The sequence below is a fragment of the Canis lupus genome, chromosome 21 (assembly GCF_003254725.2).
Source record: "Canis lupus dingo isolate Sandy chromosome 21, ASM325472v2, whole genome shotgun sequence".
NCBI lineage: Eukaryota > Metazoa > Chordata > Mammalia > Carnivora > Canidae > Canis > Canis lupus.
Genome location: NC_064263.1, coordinates 11,949,831 through 11,966,342, shown reverse-complemented (window position 1 = coordinate 11,966,342; position 16,512 = coordinate 11,949,831). Strand labels below are relative to the sequence as shown.

The 16,512-nt window shown below is 39.0% G+C and overlaps 1 protein-coding gene across 1 annotated transcript in view; it reads right to left on the bottom strand.

Annotated features, from left to right (window-relative positions):
• RAB38 (RAB38, member RAS oncogene family) overlaps positions 1-16,512 on the bottom strand; it is a 55,456-nt gene that overhangs the window by 28,337 nt on the left and 10,607 nt on the right. Inside the window, exon 2 of the mRNA XM_025419359.3 lies at positions 3,441-3,721. Coding sequence (XP_025275144.1) covers positions 3,441-3,721 — 281 coding nt within the window. The remainder of the gene's footprint in view (positions 1-3,440; positions 3,722-16,512) is intronic.

The following is a 16,512-nucleotide window of genomic DNA, read 5'->3' as shown; positions in this document are numbered from 1 at the left end:
AGAGGTCTTTTAAAAAGACTTTTTGAGCAGTTTGACACTCCAGTGTCAATGCTGCAGTATTGTTCCTGAGATTCTAGATGTTAACTTTGAATACTAACCTGGCATTGGGAAGGCATGTTCATTATTAAGACTTTCAGGACAACTTCAATAGCGGTATGTTTGGAGGGAAGATGACATTGAATGCAGTACAATGAGGCCTTGTACCCTTTTTAGCATTTCAGCACACTTCAGGCTTGTGAAATCCCTCCACCCTCTCTCTGTACAAAGCTTCTCTTCAAAGTTTACACTGGCAGGGATTTGGAGGATTAAAAATCCCCTAAGTACAGTGGGTCAGTCAGGCCTTAAGTTAATGAACCTCATGCTCTTAAGCAGAGTTTGAATGCCGTGGTTGAGCAAGAAATGTCAGAGTGAGGTAAAAGAAAATGTCTAGGAGGTCCTTTGGTCCACAAGCAACTTCAGCCCTCCCTACAAATTCATAGGTCTTTTCTTTTCTTTCTTCCTCCTCTCTCTCTCTCTCTCTCTCTCTCTGGCTACCACATCCCCTATCCTACCCTATATATTTTACTTACATTTTATTATTTGTTATCATTATCCATGAGGTCAAGATTTTGTCTGTTTTATACATCTTTGTATTTCCAAAGCCTGGTACAGAAGAGGTGTTTAATGACATTTGTTGGATGAATGAATGAATGAATGAATGAATGAGTGAATTAGTGATGGAAGACTCCCTCACCATATAGATATAAGTCACTCATTTCAGTTTACCCTTCAGATGTAAAGTAATCTATTAAGAGAAGAAGTTCTGTAAAATCCTCTTCTTCTACCCCTGTACCTAGAGTTTGCATGCAGGAGAGCAATTCTTTTGAAAGAAAGAAACGTGAAGGGATATGCAGAAGCCATAGAACAAAACTGAGTGTGGAGCTAAGAAATAAGGGGAATAGGTGAATTCACATACATTTTGCAATTTAAAATGAAAAAGCCAGAAGAATGTCCGAAAATTAAACTATAAAAAATGTCCTATTTCTAAGGCACCTGGGTGGCTCAGTCAGTTAAGCAGCCAACTCTTGATCTCTGCTTAGGTCTTGATCTCAGAGCCATGAGTTCAAGCCCTGCATTTTTAAAAAAAACAAAGTCGTATTTCTCAAATTCTGTAACCTCATCAGACCTGTGAGTTTGCTCTACATTTCTCTCTTTACAAGAATCATCCCCCAAACAAACAAATCAAAAAGATTCAATGACAAGAAAAGTAGAAAGATGGCAGCAAATGATGGATACTATGTCCTGAATCCAAGGAAAAATCCTAAGAAATAGGGGAAACAAAGGGTTTTGGAAGAGAGAAGGAGAAAAGCATTCTAGTATGCCAAGAAGGAAGGCAAAACCCCCAGGAACTTCTGGAAGTAGCAACTTCCAGACTCAGGTCAGCTCAGAGACATGACTGAAAGGAGGCAGGCACCAAAACTGTCCAGGACATGGCCAGAATAAAAGAATATCCCAACTATGACCGAAAAGTGACACCACCATCCTCCTCTCCATCGCCATCATCCCCCAACCCAAGCAGTTGCTTAATCCCTGATGGTGTTCAAACTTCATTGAGGAGTGCCTGGGTGGCTGAGTTACTTAAGCTTCTACCTTTGGATCAGGTCATGATCTCCAGGATCTCCAGGTCCTGGGATAGAGCCCTATTCTGGGCTCCCTGCTCAGAAGGGAATCTGCTTCTCCCTCCTTCCTCTGCCCCTTCCCCCTGCTTGTGTTCTCTCTCTCTTCTCTCTCTCTCTTTCTCAAAGAGATAAATGAAATCTTAAAAAAAATCAACTTGAAGGAGGAGGGTGGGGGGATGGGGTGACTGGTTGATGGCGCTACGGAGTGCACTTATTGGGATGAGTACTGGGTGTTATGTTATATGTTGGGAAATTGAATTTAAATAAAATATTTAAAAAACCAAAAATAAACTTCAGTCAGAGTCTCAAATCAGGTATTTCTTTCCAATCCCTATAGCATTTATCCTTGTTCAAAGCCTTGGTATTTTCCCATAGGAACGCAATGACTACTCTGTTTCCAGATTGACTTGCCTCCCGTCTTTCCCTAGTCCCTGGGAAAATCTGACCATTCTGCTCTCTAGCATAAAACGGGTCAAAGAGTCCTCCTCAGTCTATTTGAATGACATTCGTTATATTTTCAAACCGTTCTTTAATGATTGCATAAATGTTTACAATAAGGCCTTAGTGTGATTTCCAGAAGTAGAGAGACAATATCTATCTTATTCACAGCTGAATTCCAAATACCTAGCCCAGTGCCTATGCTCCGTAAGTCTTAAATATGTTTTCCACAAATACATAAAAATAGGAAAATTATGATATAAAACTATGCAGAATGTAATCCTAATAATGTAAAATATATTTCCACATTTATATATAAAAGATACATATTATATAAATAATATATTTCAACATACAACTTATTTATAAATTATATATAAATTTTCATATATTTTATATTTATATAAATATACATATATTTATGTTTTATTTAAAATATGTACATTAAAAATATATTAATGTAAAATATATTTATATGCCCACCAAAAACAGCAAAAAAATATAGTGAAATACATTTACTTTTCTAATTTGCTTTTTTTTTAACTTTCAAAATTTACCGTAAAAACTTTTCTCTCTCTCTCTGATACTGACATGCAAAAATAAAAGCAAAAACAAAGGGAGTAGAGCAAAAGCCACACATCTGACAAATGAGATAGCAGCCTGGGGCATAATGGGAAGAATAATATACTTATCATGCCACATCAGATTCTTCATCTTCCAGCCCTGACTCTGCCCCACTCCCTGCTACTCCTCTGTCATCCAGGAGAGTGAACAGTGCCAAACCACACGATGTTCTTCACTTGCCATCTACTTTCTTACTCCACTATGCCAGTATTCCCAATGTGACAGCTCTGCGTTCTTGCCATCTTTTCATTTCTAGGGCAAAGCACAATTCCTGGCAGAGGATCATATTAAATGTTGATGGCATAAATTAATTAATACATGGGATAAGGTAGTGACACTGCATGTGAACCCATTTCTTTCATTCATTCTAAAAATCATACTTACCTCATAGGGCTGTGTGAGGACTCGATGAGAATGTGCATATAAAACATGCCTGACATATAATAAGCACTCCATAAACAAACAAAGTTATTAGCTATTATCACTATGACCATGTCCAGGTCACTTTTTGCCCTCTTAGCCAAGATCATCTTAAATTGTGGATAGTAATTTCTACCCTGCCCACTCATCCCCTTGAAATCAGAAAGAGCTTCAAGCAATTTGGGAACCATAAACCACTAGACAAACACATATGAGTATCATTATAATGATGCTGATGATGATATGATTATTTTCTGTGGGAATCTTGCCTAGTAAGTTAATCCTTTAAGGTCACATTACCTTTGCTGATGTTTCAAACCATCCTACGAAACCATGCTCCTTGCAGAACTGGTCCATCTTCAGGCCATTGTTTATGAGCACATCCTTCCCCTGGTCACATTTGTTGGCCAACAAAACCACTGAAACTGGTTTGCCATTAGGGAGACTTAACTTGGAGTCCAAATCATTTTTCCACTTTGTCACCGCTTCAAATGTAGCTGGCCTGGTGACATCAAAGACGATAAATGCACCCATAGCTTCTCGGTAGTAGACCCTTGTCATGTTTCCAAATCTTTCTTGACCTAACACCAAAAAGAAATAGAAATCAAAACCTGATTACAATTGTAAACTGAGTTTCATACCAGAACCTCATGAGGCCTTTATTATATGAGCAGATCACTCAGTAAAGTGCCTCAGTATCTATCTTTAAAGAGTAAGCGGAAGATACAATCACGCAGCTTTGTTTTTCATCTTTGAATCTGGAAGGGATTTGTTCATTTAACAAGTATTTTCTTATAGCACGTAGTGTTCTAGAACTGTGCTAGAACAGCATGCCACTAGCCACAAACAGCTACTTAGGCTTCAATTAATTAAAATTAAATACAGTTTAAAATTCAGTTCCTCAGTCACACTAGCTACCCATATTTCAAGTATTTAGTAACCACATGTGGCCAGTGGCTACAGAATTAGACAACTCCAATATAGAACATTTCCATTATCACTGGATATTCTACTGGACAATACTGTTTTAAGTACTTGGGATACAATGATTAAAATGTGAAAATCTCTGCCATCATGGAGCTTACGTTTTAGTGGAGTGATAGATTATAAATTATAAACATAACAAACATACCTAAATTATGCAATATGTTAAAAAGTGCCCACAGTCAATTCCAATTAAGGGTAGTGTTGGTTGGCATTTATTTATATTTAATAACCATCAAAAATGCAGTTTTCATAAGTAATTATAAAGGTAGAATTACTATCTCCATTTTACAGTGAAAAAGTTGGACCTCAAGAGGCTAAATAACTTGTTCAAAGTATACAGATGATGAGCTTTGGAGCTGGAATGCAAATCTGAACTTCGTGAATCCAGAGCCCATAGTCATTTGCCAACATTGAATACTCTCAACTACTAAACCATTAGTCTTTGACTATCTCTCCTCCAGGCTTACATACCAAGAGGGTCACACTCAACTCAACTGAACAGAAAACAGATATTTACATTGATGCCAGTTTCTGGACTACCTGCTTGGAATACAACAATAAACTAGATGGCCTCTACCCTTAAGTACTCTACAATCTATTGAATAAGAAAAGTCTTCTGACAGAGAAAAAGAGAGAAACAGAAAGAGAGAGAGGAAGGAAGGAAGGAAAGATTTAGGTAGGCAGGCATTGGTCTTATTCAGACCAATCAGAATCACTTTTGCTCTGATTCTTCATTTTTTAAGTAAATGTTGGCCAGTTTGTTAAACACTCTAAGGTTAGCCTTCCTCATCTGCAAAATGGCAGCAAGAATGTGTACCTCACAGGACTGTGGTGTGGATGAAATGAATCAACATATGGAAAGCGCCCAGCACGGGACCTTAGAACTAACTGGCCCTTGAGATTTCCCTGCCTTTCTCCAGCATGTTAAAAATTAAGAAAGACAATATGAAATCAGAGTTCCAGAGCAGAGTTTATGACAAAAAAATTACTGGGATTTCGGCTGATGAAATGAATCCTATTGCTTGTAACTCTAGCCACTAATAGTAGCTGAAGACAGGAGCTAATGAAGGCGGGGTTTATTTCTTTTTAACCCAAAACTCCAGAAGTATAGGACAAGACAAAGGCCTTTTCTTCTGATTTGGTCATTTATTTATGGTAAGAGTCTTAGAAAGTTATATAAATTAAAACAAAGCAAGGTGTGTATTTAATAAGCCAATTTGTTGCAAAAAAGAATAAAATGCCAAAACTGGCAGGTATCTAAGAATATCCAGGTCAACAGCTCTAAGAACACTTCACACTTAACTTTGAGCACAACGTGTTGTGATGCTGAGTTTTTATTCACATTAACAAATAGTTTGGCAGGTTCTTAGATTCACATGGGCATGAGCATTACAGATTTGGAGGACATGATCCACGAGCACTTAGTAAAAATGGATGCAGATCAAGGTTCTGCCCTAGCGGGTGAGCCGTGTGCCCATGCATGTATCACTGGAGAGAAGAGCATCCTGTAAGGGCCAGCACATGATGATCCTAAAACATCTCTTACACGGGATTTACCATAGAAGCCTTTCTTTGTACTCCTCCACAATTGTCTAGCCAATGAAAGAAAGTGGTATAATGCTCTTCATATGACACACAACCCGCAGATGAACTTTCATTTCTCCCAAATGAATTTTAAATTTCTTTTACTTTCTTTTTTTAGTTCCTAATACAAACAGTGATCCCCTTTGATACTGCTCAGGATGGCCATGACATTTCGGGAAGACGGGAGAAAAAAGCCTTCTGTGATCATTCAGGACTCTGAAGGCCTCTAGGCTTTGTACAGTTGTCTTATGATCCCTTGCAGAGAACTAATCAGATGAAAAGCAAAGTCATGGGTTATTCAATAATCTGCTTGTCCAGAGGTTTTCATAGTAGAATAAGGATATCTTCAAGAAGGAAGACCTTTACAGTTCAAATATATGGCAAAGGGTCATTTTTAAGACTAAGCAAAAAAGCAATATATCGGCTTAACACCTCTGGAGGAATTCAAAAAGGACATCTGTGTGTTTGTGTGTATGCCTCTGTGTGTGTTTGAGTTTGTGAGGGCAAGTGTGCCAGATCAGAAACAAAGAGAAAAAAGTATATTGAGGTTACTGGGCCTGCCGACTTGAAAAGTCTGTATTTCCAGTGTTCTGGCAGGAGGTCACATTCAGACAAGGGCATTTCCAGAGCTCACATTTTATCCTTCCTTTGTCAGCTGATAGTCTCTCTGTTGTTTCTTATTAAAGAATGAGAACCAGGTGACTTTCCATGAATGCCTACATATGGGCATTGTAGAGACCTAATGAATTTATCACAGGTAATTAAGACAAACAAAAACAAAAACAGAAACAAACAAACAAACAAAAATATAGTTCAAAAATTCCCAGTGGGGCTATATCACTCATTCAACACACATTTACTGAATAGCTAATAGGTCCAGGCTCCGTATTTTGTGCTGCAAATACATATCTTTTGCCCTTAAGGAACTTCTATACTAGGAAGTGTCATACTGAATGCCTGCACCAAAAATGATCTGATTCATCATGTAGGTTCCCATTTCTCTTAGGCTCTACACATACATCCATGGCCATGTCGATGTGACTCATGATTCAGTGTCAGCTTCCAGGAAAGTTAAATGACAAAGCAATGAACTGAATCACAAAAGTTAATACAATGGCTGCTGTAATAATTTGGACAATCTTGCTGCAGAAGGCAATAAATCGAATGGTCAGAAGACATGGGTCTTCATTTTAATCATTGGTTACAAGTGCAGCCTTAGACAAATGCATTTCTCTTTTTGAAACTGTTTTCTCACCTGTAAAATGAATTTGTTCTGGCTGACCTCTAAGTTCCCTTTCTGCTTTCTGCATCTAGAGTTAAAATATTCCTAGTAAATCAACGCTTGGCCCTCTGCCCCAATAGCCTTAAATGGTCCATTTGGTTTCACAGACTCAGTTAAAAATATACACAAGCAATACAGCTATAATGTGTATTTAATGGTATTTTCACTTGGTAATTAGTACTCTATAGATGTTCTCAGTGGGCATAACCAAGCTGGGAATCTTCTACATAGACATAGAAACAACAGAAGGAAGTGAGTTGGGTTTTCTGTTAGACTGGGCACATTCTCTTACCACTCTACCACTAACCTACTAGCTCTGTGAGCTCAGATGAGTCATTTTATCATTCTGAGCCTCAATTTTCGTCATTGGTAAAATAGGGAGTAGATAAGATACCTGAAATGAAATTCATTACTGCCTCTGGCCACCTCTCCCATCAACCTCCTCAGATGCAGGCATCCAGCTCTCCACCTGCTACTACCCAGTGTTCCCTCCAGTTCTCGACATCACTAGTAATATTGCCCCCCTAGTACCTTTATGTCACCTTCTGACTCTTTCTTCACCCCGCTGCCTAACGGGTCTCCAACATCCTACCAATGTTTCTGTTTTAGAAGCAGGTTGTGATTGGCCCTCCCCCACCATCAGCACTGCCACTGCTCCCATTCAGGCCCTCACTGGGAGCCCTGATAGCTCCCTAACTGAGACTCCCAGCATCTCAGCTCCATTACCCCTGCTCTCCCTTAAAATAAATATAAATATAAACACAGGTGTTCAGAAATTCTCATAAGAGATCACCAGATGGGCATACATTGGAAGGAAATGAAATCATTACCTTCAAGAGCTGTCTGCACTCCATGTTCACTGCAGCATTGTTCGTAAGGACTGAGACTTAGAAACCTCCTAAGTGTCCATCAGTGGAGGAATGAATAAAGAAAACATGTCATATACATACAGTGGAATAGTATCAGCTATGGAAAGGAAGGAAATCCTGACTTTTGCGACAACATGGACAAAAGGAATGAGAGCATTGTATTAGATGAAATAAGTCAGAGAGAAAAAATACTGTATGATCTCCCTTATATGTGGAATCCAAAAAAGCCAAACTTGTAGGGACACCTAGTTGGCTCAGTCCGTTAAGCGTCTGACTCTTGATTTCAGTTCATGTCATGAGATCGAGTCCCGCACTGGGCTCCATGCTGGGCATGGAGCCCGCTTGGGATTCTCTCTCTCCCTCTCCTTCTGCCCCTCCCTGCCTCCTCCCCACCGCTCAGGTGCTCTCTCTTAAAAAAACAGAACAACAACAACAACAAAAACATACTTGTAGAAACATAAAGTAGAAAGGTGGTTGCCGGGACTGGGAGAAAGAAATACAGGGAGATGTTAGCCAAAGGGTATAAACTTCCAGTTCTAAGATAAATAAGTTCTGGGGATCTAATGTGCAGTATGGTGATTATAGTTAGTAATATTGTATTATATACTTGCAAGTTGCTAAGAGAGTAGTTCCTAAATGTTCTCACCACATACCAAAAAACAGTAATTATGTAAGGTGATAGAGATATTCATTCTATTGTGATAATCACTTTTGAAATATATAAGAATATCAAGCCATCATGTTGTACAGCTTAAATGTATATGTTATATGCCAATCATACCTCAATAAAGCCAAAAAGAAAAATCACCTTAGGTATTTCTAGAATACCCATTCCTGGGCCCTGCTCTTCAGAGATTTTTACTGTGCTAGTTTTCTGTGGGGCCCAGGAATCTGTTTTTAAGCACTCCCTAGGTGAAGTCTTAAAACTCTATTTCTAGGAGAATTCACTTTCAAAATGTAAGCATTAACAGTGCGCTCTACTGCTTTAGCCCTTACTGACTCTTACACGCTTAAAAACAGACACCTTTATTAACACTGCACGTAAGGAGATTTTGGCTCCAATCACCTTTCCAAACCCCTCTGTCACTTCCTCCAACATACCCCACAGCCAAGCCTCACTGGATTACTTATTCTTCCTAAAACACATTCTACAGTACTCACTGGATTTTCTTGCCTTTTCATACCTCTGTTCCCAAAGCCTGAATTCCTTCTCCATCTTTCCTCCTACTCTGCTCCATGAAATCCTTTGCAAACTGCAATTGTGCCCTGAAATGTCATTATATTGGTGCAACTTTCCCTGGCCCCCCAGCTGAAACTAATAACTCCTTTTCCCACAGCATCTTCTTTATCCTACGTTATTCATATTTGTCATGCTATATTATCTATATATCTCCACCATGGTACTGTAAAATCCTAAAGAGCAAATTGAAAAAATATATATATTAAAGATAGAGAATGTGAGCAGGGGTTGGTGGAGAGGCAAAGGGAGAGGGAGACAGAATATCTTAGGCTTCACAACCCTGTGATCATGACCTGAGCCAAAATCAAGAGTCAGATGCTTAACTGACTGAGCCACCCAGGTGCCTTGATCATATTTTAATGTTGCGAATCTGAGGCCTCTTCTCTACTTGTATGATAGAATAAAAACTCAAGGTACTATTGTAGAAATAAACTGAAATTAAAGTTCTTTCTTCCTCTAAAATACAACATCATCATGTATTCACGAACTAGTGCTATGTACTAATACACTCACTCTATGTTATACTCTCATTTCCAGTAAATAATCAATAGTGGAGAAAATTAACATTCTGAAAGGGTTATGTGCATATCTGTTGTAACAAGTTTGACACTGGAACGTTATGTTTTTGTAATCATTCTCATCCTCTTAAAAAATAATCTCTTGGAATCAATTTACTCTATTCAAAATAACATATGTTTTGGGTCACGGCATAATCCAGAGAGTTAAGAGTACTACCAAGATACTCTCTTTATATCTTGGAAATAATAGTATGAAAGGCAGGAAGATGAATCCAAAAGTATATATGGACTTTGGACAGGAATCTAGAAGAAAACAAATCTATCTAATGACTGTGATGGCCAAATGGACACTGAACTTAAAATAGCTTAACTAGTTTTGAAGACTCAGGGAAACCCACAGACTAGACTCAGAGTTTGGAGGACATCCTCGTGAATAGGTTTCCTCCAGTTTTTAAGAGCCCATCTGACCCTCTGGCCATCGTTTTGAAACTCATTCATCTTCTCTCTTCCCTACTTTGCCCCACCAAGCAAGCAGCAGAAACACATCAAACCATCACTTTTTTTTTTTTTCCAAATCACCTATGCTGACATACTGGCATTAGCCATGTGTAATCTTCGCTCACAAAATTACAAGCTCCCCCTAGCCAGAACCACCTTTCAGCAGCCCCCATGACAAGTATCTTGAGCAGTTAGTATACAGTGAGTGCTCAATAAGGCCTCACTGAGTGAAAGGATAGCCCCTGATTCTCCCCCCCTTTCCCAGCAGATACATGCAGGCTTAACAAGATGTTAAGAGTCACCCTCTGCCATGTCTCTTGCCTTCATCATCACCACTCTAGGGAGGATCGCCTCATCTCATCCCATCCATTCACTGAAGAACAAAGTTTTGAATCCTTATTATTTTTCAGGCTCTATTCTAGCAACTAGAAAACAGAATTAAAGGGCCTTGTTCTAATGAATCTTACATTCTAACAGCAAGAGATAAAAAGTTGGTAAGGTACACATAACGCTACACTAGCTGGTTAAGTGTTAGGAAGAAAAATAAAGTAGGAAAGGAGAATATGGTATGTGGGGGTGAAGGCAAAATTAAGCAGGATGGATGATGAAGGCCCACAGAAAAAGTGTCCCTTAAGTAAAGACCAAAAAGAAGTAAAGGAGAAAGCCATATGGATATTTAGGAGAAGAGTGTTTTCGACAGAACAACATCAACAAAGACTCTGAGGCACAAATGTGTCGGTTAAGTGTTTAGAGAAGATCAAGGAGTCTCTGTTGGAGAGGATAGAGCAAGAGGAAGAGTATATATTGAGGCAGGCGGACCTCAAGGTCCAGAGGGGAGCTAATTTCAGGCCATTATATGAAGGTTGCCTTTTATTCTGCATGAGAGAGGAAAGCAGTGAAGGACTGTGAGCAGATTAGAAACATGATCAGGGGCAGGACTAAATGGATACTATGGTTGTCGCATTAAGGAATGACCTATAGGAGTCAAGGTTGGAAGTGGGGAGACAATAATCCAGGCAAGAAACAATGATATAGACCAACATGGTGATGGTGAAAGGTGGTGAAGATTGGTTGCTTTCTGGATATAACTGGTAATCAAGATAATAGAGGAGAGACGTTGAATATGAGATGATTCCAGCAGGACTCCAGAACTTTTGGCTTAAAAAAATCAAAAGTACAGAGTTGCTAGTAGCTAAGATAGAGAAGACTTTGGGGGGACATCTGGGTGGTTCAGCAGTTTAGCACCTGCCTTTGACTCAGGGTGTGATCCTGGAGTCCCAGGATCGAGTCCCACATCAGGCTTCCTGCATGGAGCCTGCTTCTCTCTCTGCCTATGTCTCTACCCCTGTCTCTTTCTGTGTCTCTCATGAATAAATAAATAAAATCTTTTTTTTTAAAGAAGACTTTGGAGGTGCAGGTTTTGTGGAAGTAGATCAGGACTCTGATACATTAAGTTTGAGACATCTATTAGGCTGATATGTTGAGTAGGCAGTTGTGTATATAATGCTGAAGTTCCAAAGGATGGTCAGGTCTGGAGAGCTAACTGGTACTTTAATTTCTATATGCCTCTGCCAAATTCACCTTCCAAAGCTCTATTTTCATCCTATCATTTCCATAATTAAACACATTCAGAGAGCCACCACACTAACAGCAGATGCCACAAACTGGTGGTTGGGCTGCTAACATGTTCTATGACCCACACAAAATTAAGGCAATTTGACCTATTTTCCAACAGTCATAAATTGGAATATCTCTAGGCATGTCTGAGTGGCTCAGTCAGTTAAACCTCCAGCTCTTGGTTTCAACTCAGGTCATGATTTTATGGGTTATGGGATAAATGCTGCATCAGATTCTAAGCTCAATGGGGAGTCAGTCTACTTGAGATTCTCTTCCTCTGCCCCTCCCCACACTGGTGTGTTCTCTCTCATTCTCTCTCTCTCTCTCAAATAAATAAATATATCTTTTTAAAAATAGGAAGATCTCTAATAAGACAGATATTGGAATTTCTTGAAAACTCAGAGCATATAGAACTACCAAGTTCACATAATAAGAGTGATGTCTAGAAGCTAGTTTATTTTATTTGAGCTAACTAGTACCAAACACCCAATTTTAAAGGAAAGATAATTTGCTCAGATGCTATTCCTTTTGCATTGTCATATACCACAAAAACACTGTCTTAAATTTAAATGTGTATAATTGCATCCATTTTATAAAAATAACTCTAACAAAATATTTAGAATTTAATGAAATTGATATAATTTTATTTTAAAGTTGTTGCTACTGATCTGTTTTTCTTACTATAAGCCTCTTCCAAATGGTTACCTAGGATCCCATGTTTGTTTATTTTTGCATCAAAATACTCTTTAACACACTGGGCTTGTTCCAGCTTATTCACTTAGCTATAAGTGGAGTTTTGTAGAGAAACAAAACGTGATCCAGGATTATGGGGAAGCTGTGTTCCCACTTCCTAGGAAAACAAGGAGCAGTAGCTTGAGTGGTCCTAAACTGGGAACAGATTTTTCAGGGAGAAACTCATCAAAAGATGAGTAAGAGTTTGTCAGGTAGACAAAAGAGTTCATGTACGTTACCCTCTGGGCTCCTATGGGATTTTCAAAGTTGCATACCTTGATCTACAAGTTAAAGGCTAATCCTCAGACTGAGGATCCTCGTGCCTGAAACCATGCCTTGCCTGGCTTTCCTCTAAATTTCTCTTCTTGCTTTCATTCACACTCACTCCAGGGTACCCTTCACTCCTGCTGGAACAGATCCATTCCCTTCCCCTCTACCTAACTAAACCCTAACTATTCTTCAAGGTTGTACCAAGGCCTACTTCTTGGAGCTTTCTGACTAACTTGACCCCACTCTTAACTCTTTCCTCCATTGTACTCACCTAGCACTGACTGTGTCACTTGTTTGCCCATTTATGCAGCACCACCCCCCCCCCCATCTTGCATGGCTTTTTATATGCTGCACATCTCTGCAGCCTATGTCCCTGATTGCACAGAGACACCTTGAGCCCACTGTTGAATTACTCAATGCTGTTCCCTATGTCTCCACAGCACACACCCTCTGAGAGGCTCATAGGCTACTACATTCACAACAAACCTGTGTGATAGAAGGGGACTATAATACAAGGACTCTTTACATAATGAAGCAACAACTAACACTAATTTCTTATTAGTGAGGGGGGAACCCCAGTGGGGAGAACAGTGAACTGAAGAAAGCAAGATCTCTCATCCAACTCATTTGTTATCTATGCCTACTAAACTCCCACTCATTCTTAAGATTCACCTTGAAAAAAATAATCTGCCCTCCCGCCCTGTTCAGAACCACTCAAGCTCTTTCCACAACTTCTTTAGTTCCCTCAGTTCATAGCTAGATAGGGTATGTCGAATGAAGCCAAAGTGTGTGAGAGTAAGATGACATAAAAAGTAACAATTGATTTTTCAGGTGTCAATAAACAATAACATTATGGAAAGGAAGGGTGAATGATTTGTAGTGACCTATTTTTAAAATAATAACAGAATATTCTAATTAAATTCTATATTTAAATTTCAGGCTGTTGTGGGGGCAGGGAGAGAGAGAAACAGAAAGAGAGAGAGACAATTAGTACCCCACTATCCCAGATTTTTTGGTCAGAATTTATTTTGACTGAGGTCCAACACTACTCAGATTAGATGAAATAACTCACTTGAATAGAGAATAATGTAATGTCCAATACTGGATAGTGGGAGGAAATGAAACCAAGTCACAGAAGAGAGGTTGGCACAAATTGAGAAAAAAACAAAAACAAAAACAAAAACAAAAAAACCAGCATTCCATGTTGTCACCTAAACAAATTAAACAAATGCCTAACAAATAACCTAAAAATATATCCACTGAACAAGAAGCTCAAATGTATTCATAAAAAGGTACGTTTGAATTACTTAACATTTGACATCACCTCTAAGTTACCTTCAAAGATACTTTTATAAGTAACTCACAAGACAGTAAAAAATTCACGAGTTATAACACTTTTACAAATTTATGACTAGACTCTAAGGGTTTCACTTAAAGAATTTCCAGATTCCTCTAGAGCCCTAATTCCCGAAACATGTACCAGGTTGCTCTAGGGTGTGTCAGTGAACCCACAGGGGTGCAACAGGATAAACAGGATATTTTAAAATCTCAAGCCAGACACAGCAGTACTCAAGCTCCATCAAGGAACTTGATCTCAGGAACTTCTAGCTTGAGACAGCTCATTAGATCTGCTATATTCCTTCTGATGTGATCTTATCTTTTCGAAACTAGAGTTTTCACAGTTTAGGTGATAAAAAAACCAAGACTCAAGGGCCTGGGTGGCTGAGTCGGTTAAGGGTCTGACTTCGGCTCAGGTCACGATCCCAGGATCCTGGGATCCAGCCTTACGTTAGGGTCCCTGCTCCATGGAGAGCCTGCTTCTCCCTCTCCTTCTATCTGCCACTCCCCCTGCTTGTGCTCTCTCTCTCTCTGTCAAATAAAGTCTTTACAAAAAAAAAAAAAAAGCAAGAGTCACGTGAAACAGGAAATGAGAGTGTTGATGTCTATTCTGACTCAAAATTTTGTGATGTTGTCCCATGGCCCAAAGGCACATATATGCCAATAGTAAATAATTAAAATTATTAAAAATGTAATGAAAAAATTTTAAACTTGTGTTTCAATTTTTTTTCAAATGGCTACTAAGTTGTTAGAACAAAATACTTATTGAATTGTTTGGTGCTAACTACTGACTACATAGAACTTGGCCTGTTAATCCTATTGACCTAGAGGCACCATGAAAAAATTACTTTGACACCTAAGAAGTCTGAGTACCTCTGCTCTAGCCTCTAGAGTCTAGAGTGCTGTTTTCTTTAAGTTTAAAACTCACATGCACATACACACATATACCTCCCCCTCTATCCTACACAAGACTTAATTTTTATTCCAATACCATCAAGCGTCAAAACTATTCTTACCTTTAATTTTCAAACTAGAGACTTGCGCCCCATAGTCACTGTGGTTTTTCTGCCTAGAAGGAGTATATTCAAATGGCTGTTGGGGCACCTGGGTGGCTCAGTCGGTTAAGCGTCTGCTTTCAGCTAAGGTCATGATTTCAGGGTCCTGGGATCCAGACCCATGAAGGGTTCCCTGCTCAGCAGGGAGTCTGCTTCCCCATCTTCCTTTCTTCTCCCACCCCATATCCCCTCTCCACTCATGCTCTCTTTTTCAAATAAATACATAAAATCTTAAAAAAAAAAAAAAGTTGTTATTAAGCCAAGCCAACCCTCTGGTCTCAGCAGTGATATGTGCAAAGAATTCAGCTCATTTAATTCTTAGCTCTATCCAAAAATATAAAGATTCTAAAAATTATAAATTATTCCTTTAAAATATATAGTGTGTATCTTCTAAATTCAACTTAATCTCAGGAATGTGAAAATGACTGCACTGCTGTATCACACTCAGGAAACAGTAGAAATGGAGTAGTCAGAAAATAGCCAACAAATCTGTTCCTACCCAGCAGTATCCCTCATGACCTGTATGATTTTTGAAAAGTTTTACATGTTTTTTGTCCTTGCCTATGTGTTTTCTAACTCATCTAAGCATAGTTCTCTCGGCTCTGTGATGGGGCTAGTAACAGGACCCGCCGGATCTGCTCATTGTGAGCAATAAGTGAAATGATACATAAAAACACACAGTATCATGCCTGACACTCAATAATGATGGCTATTAATAACACATTACATTGTAGGGAAATTGACAAATAACTTGTCAATTTACTTTAAATTTTGCCCTAGAAGTTGGATTCCAAATTGTGTGGACCCGTTCGACAATGGATATTTCCTTTGTCCCCATTAGGCTGAGGAGCTCCATAAGAAGCAAAGTTTTTCATTCCTTTTCTTGAGAGAGCAGTTTTGTGTAAGGCTGATGAGGAAGACAGGTTAAATAATGTATCAGGCTAACAGAGACTACGAAAAGTAGGGACTCAGCACAAAGAAATAATTCTGATTTCTCTCAGATATTTGAAACTATTAACTTGGTTTCCCTTGTTTGGTTCTCCCCTGTATAATGCTTTCTCCTTCTCTACCTCTTTGCTGACTCCACAGTCATTTAATTAAACTATGTCACAACTTATGGCAAGGCCAGCTAAGCCACACCAGGCATATCTGGGAAGCTAGGAAATAACTCTTAATACACGGCTGAAGGAAGAAGTGCTACAGGGAGAGAGAAAAAAAAAGGTTGCATGCAATTCAAGGGAAGAAGAATGAGAGAATTATAGAAGTCTTTATAGAAGAGTTGCCCTTCCAGGTAGATCTCAAACATTTGATAGGATTTGGATATGTGGAAACAAAGGGAAGGGCATGTGAACCAGCAGGAAGAGCAGGAACAAAGTCTCAGA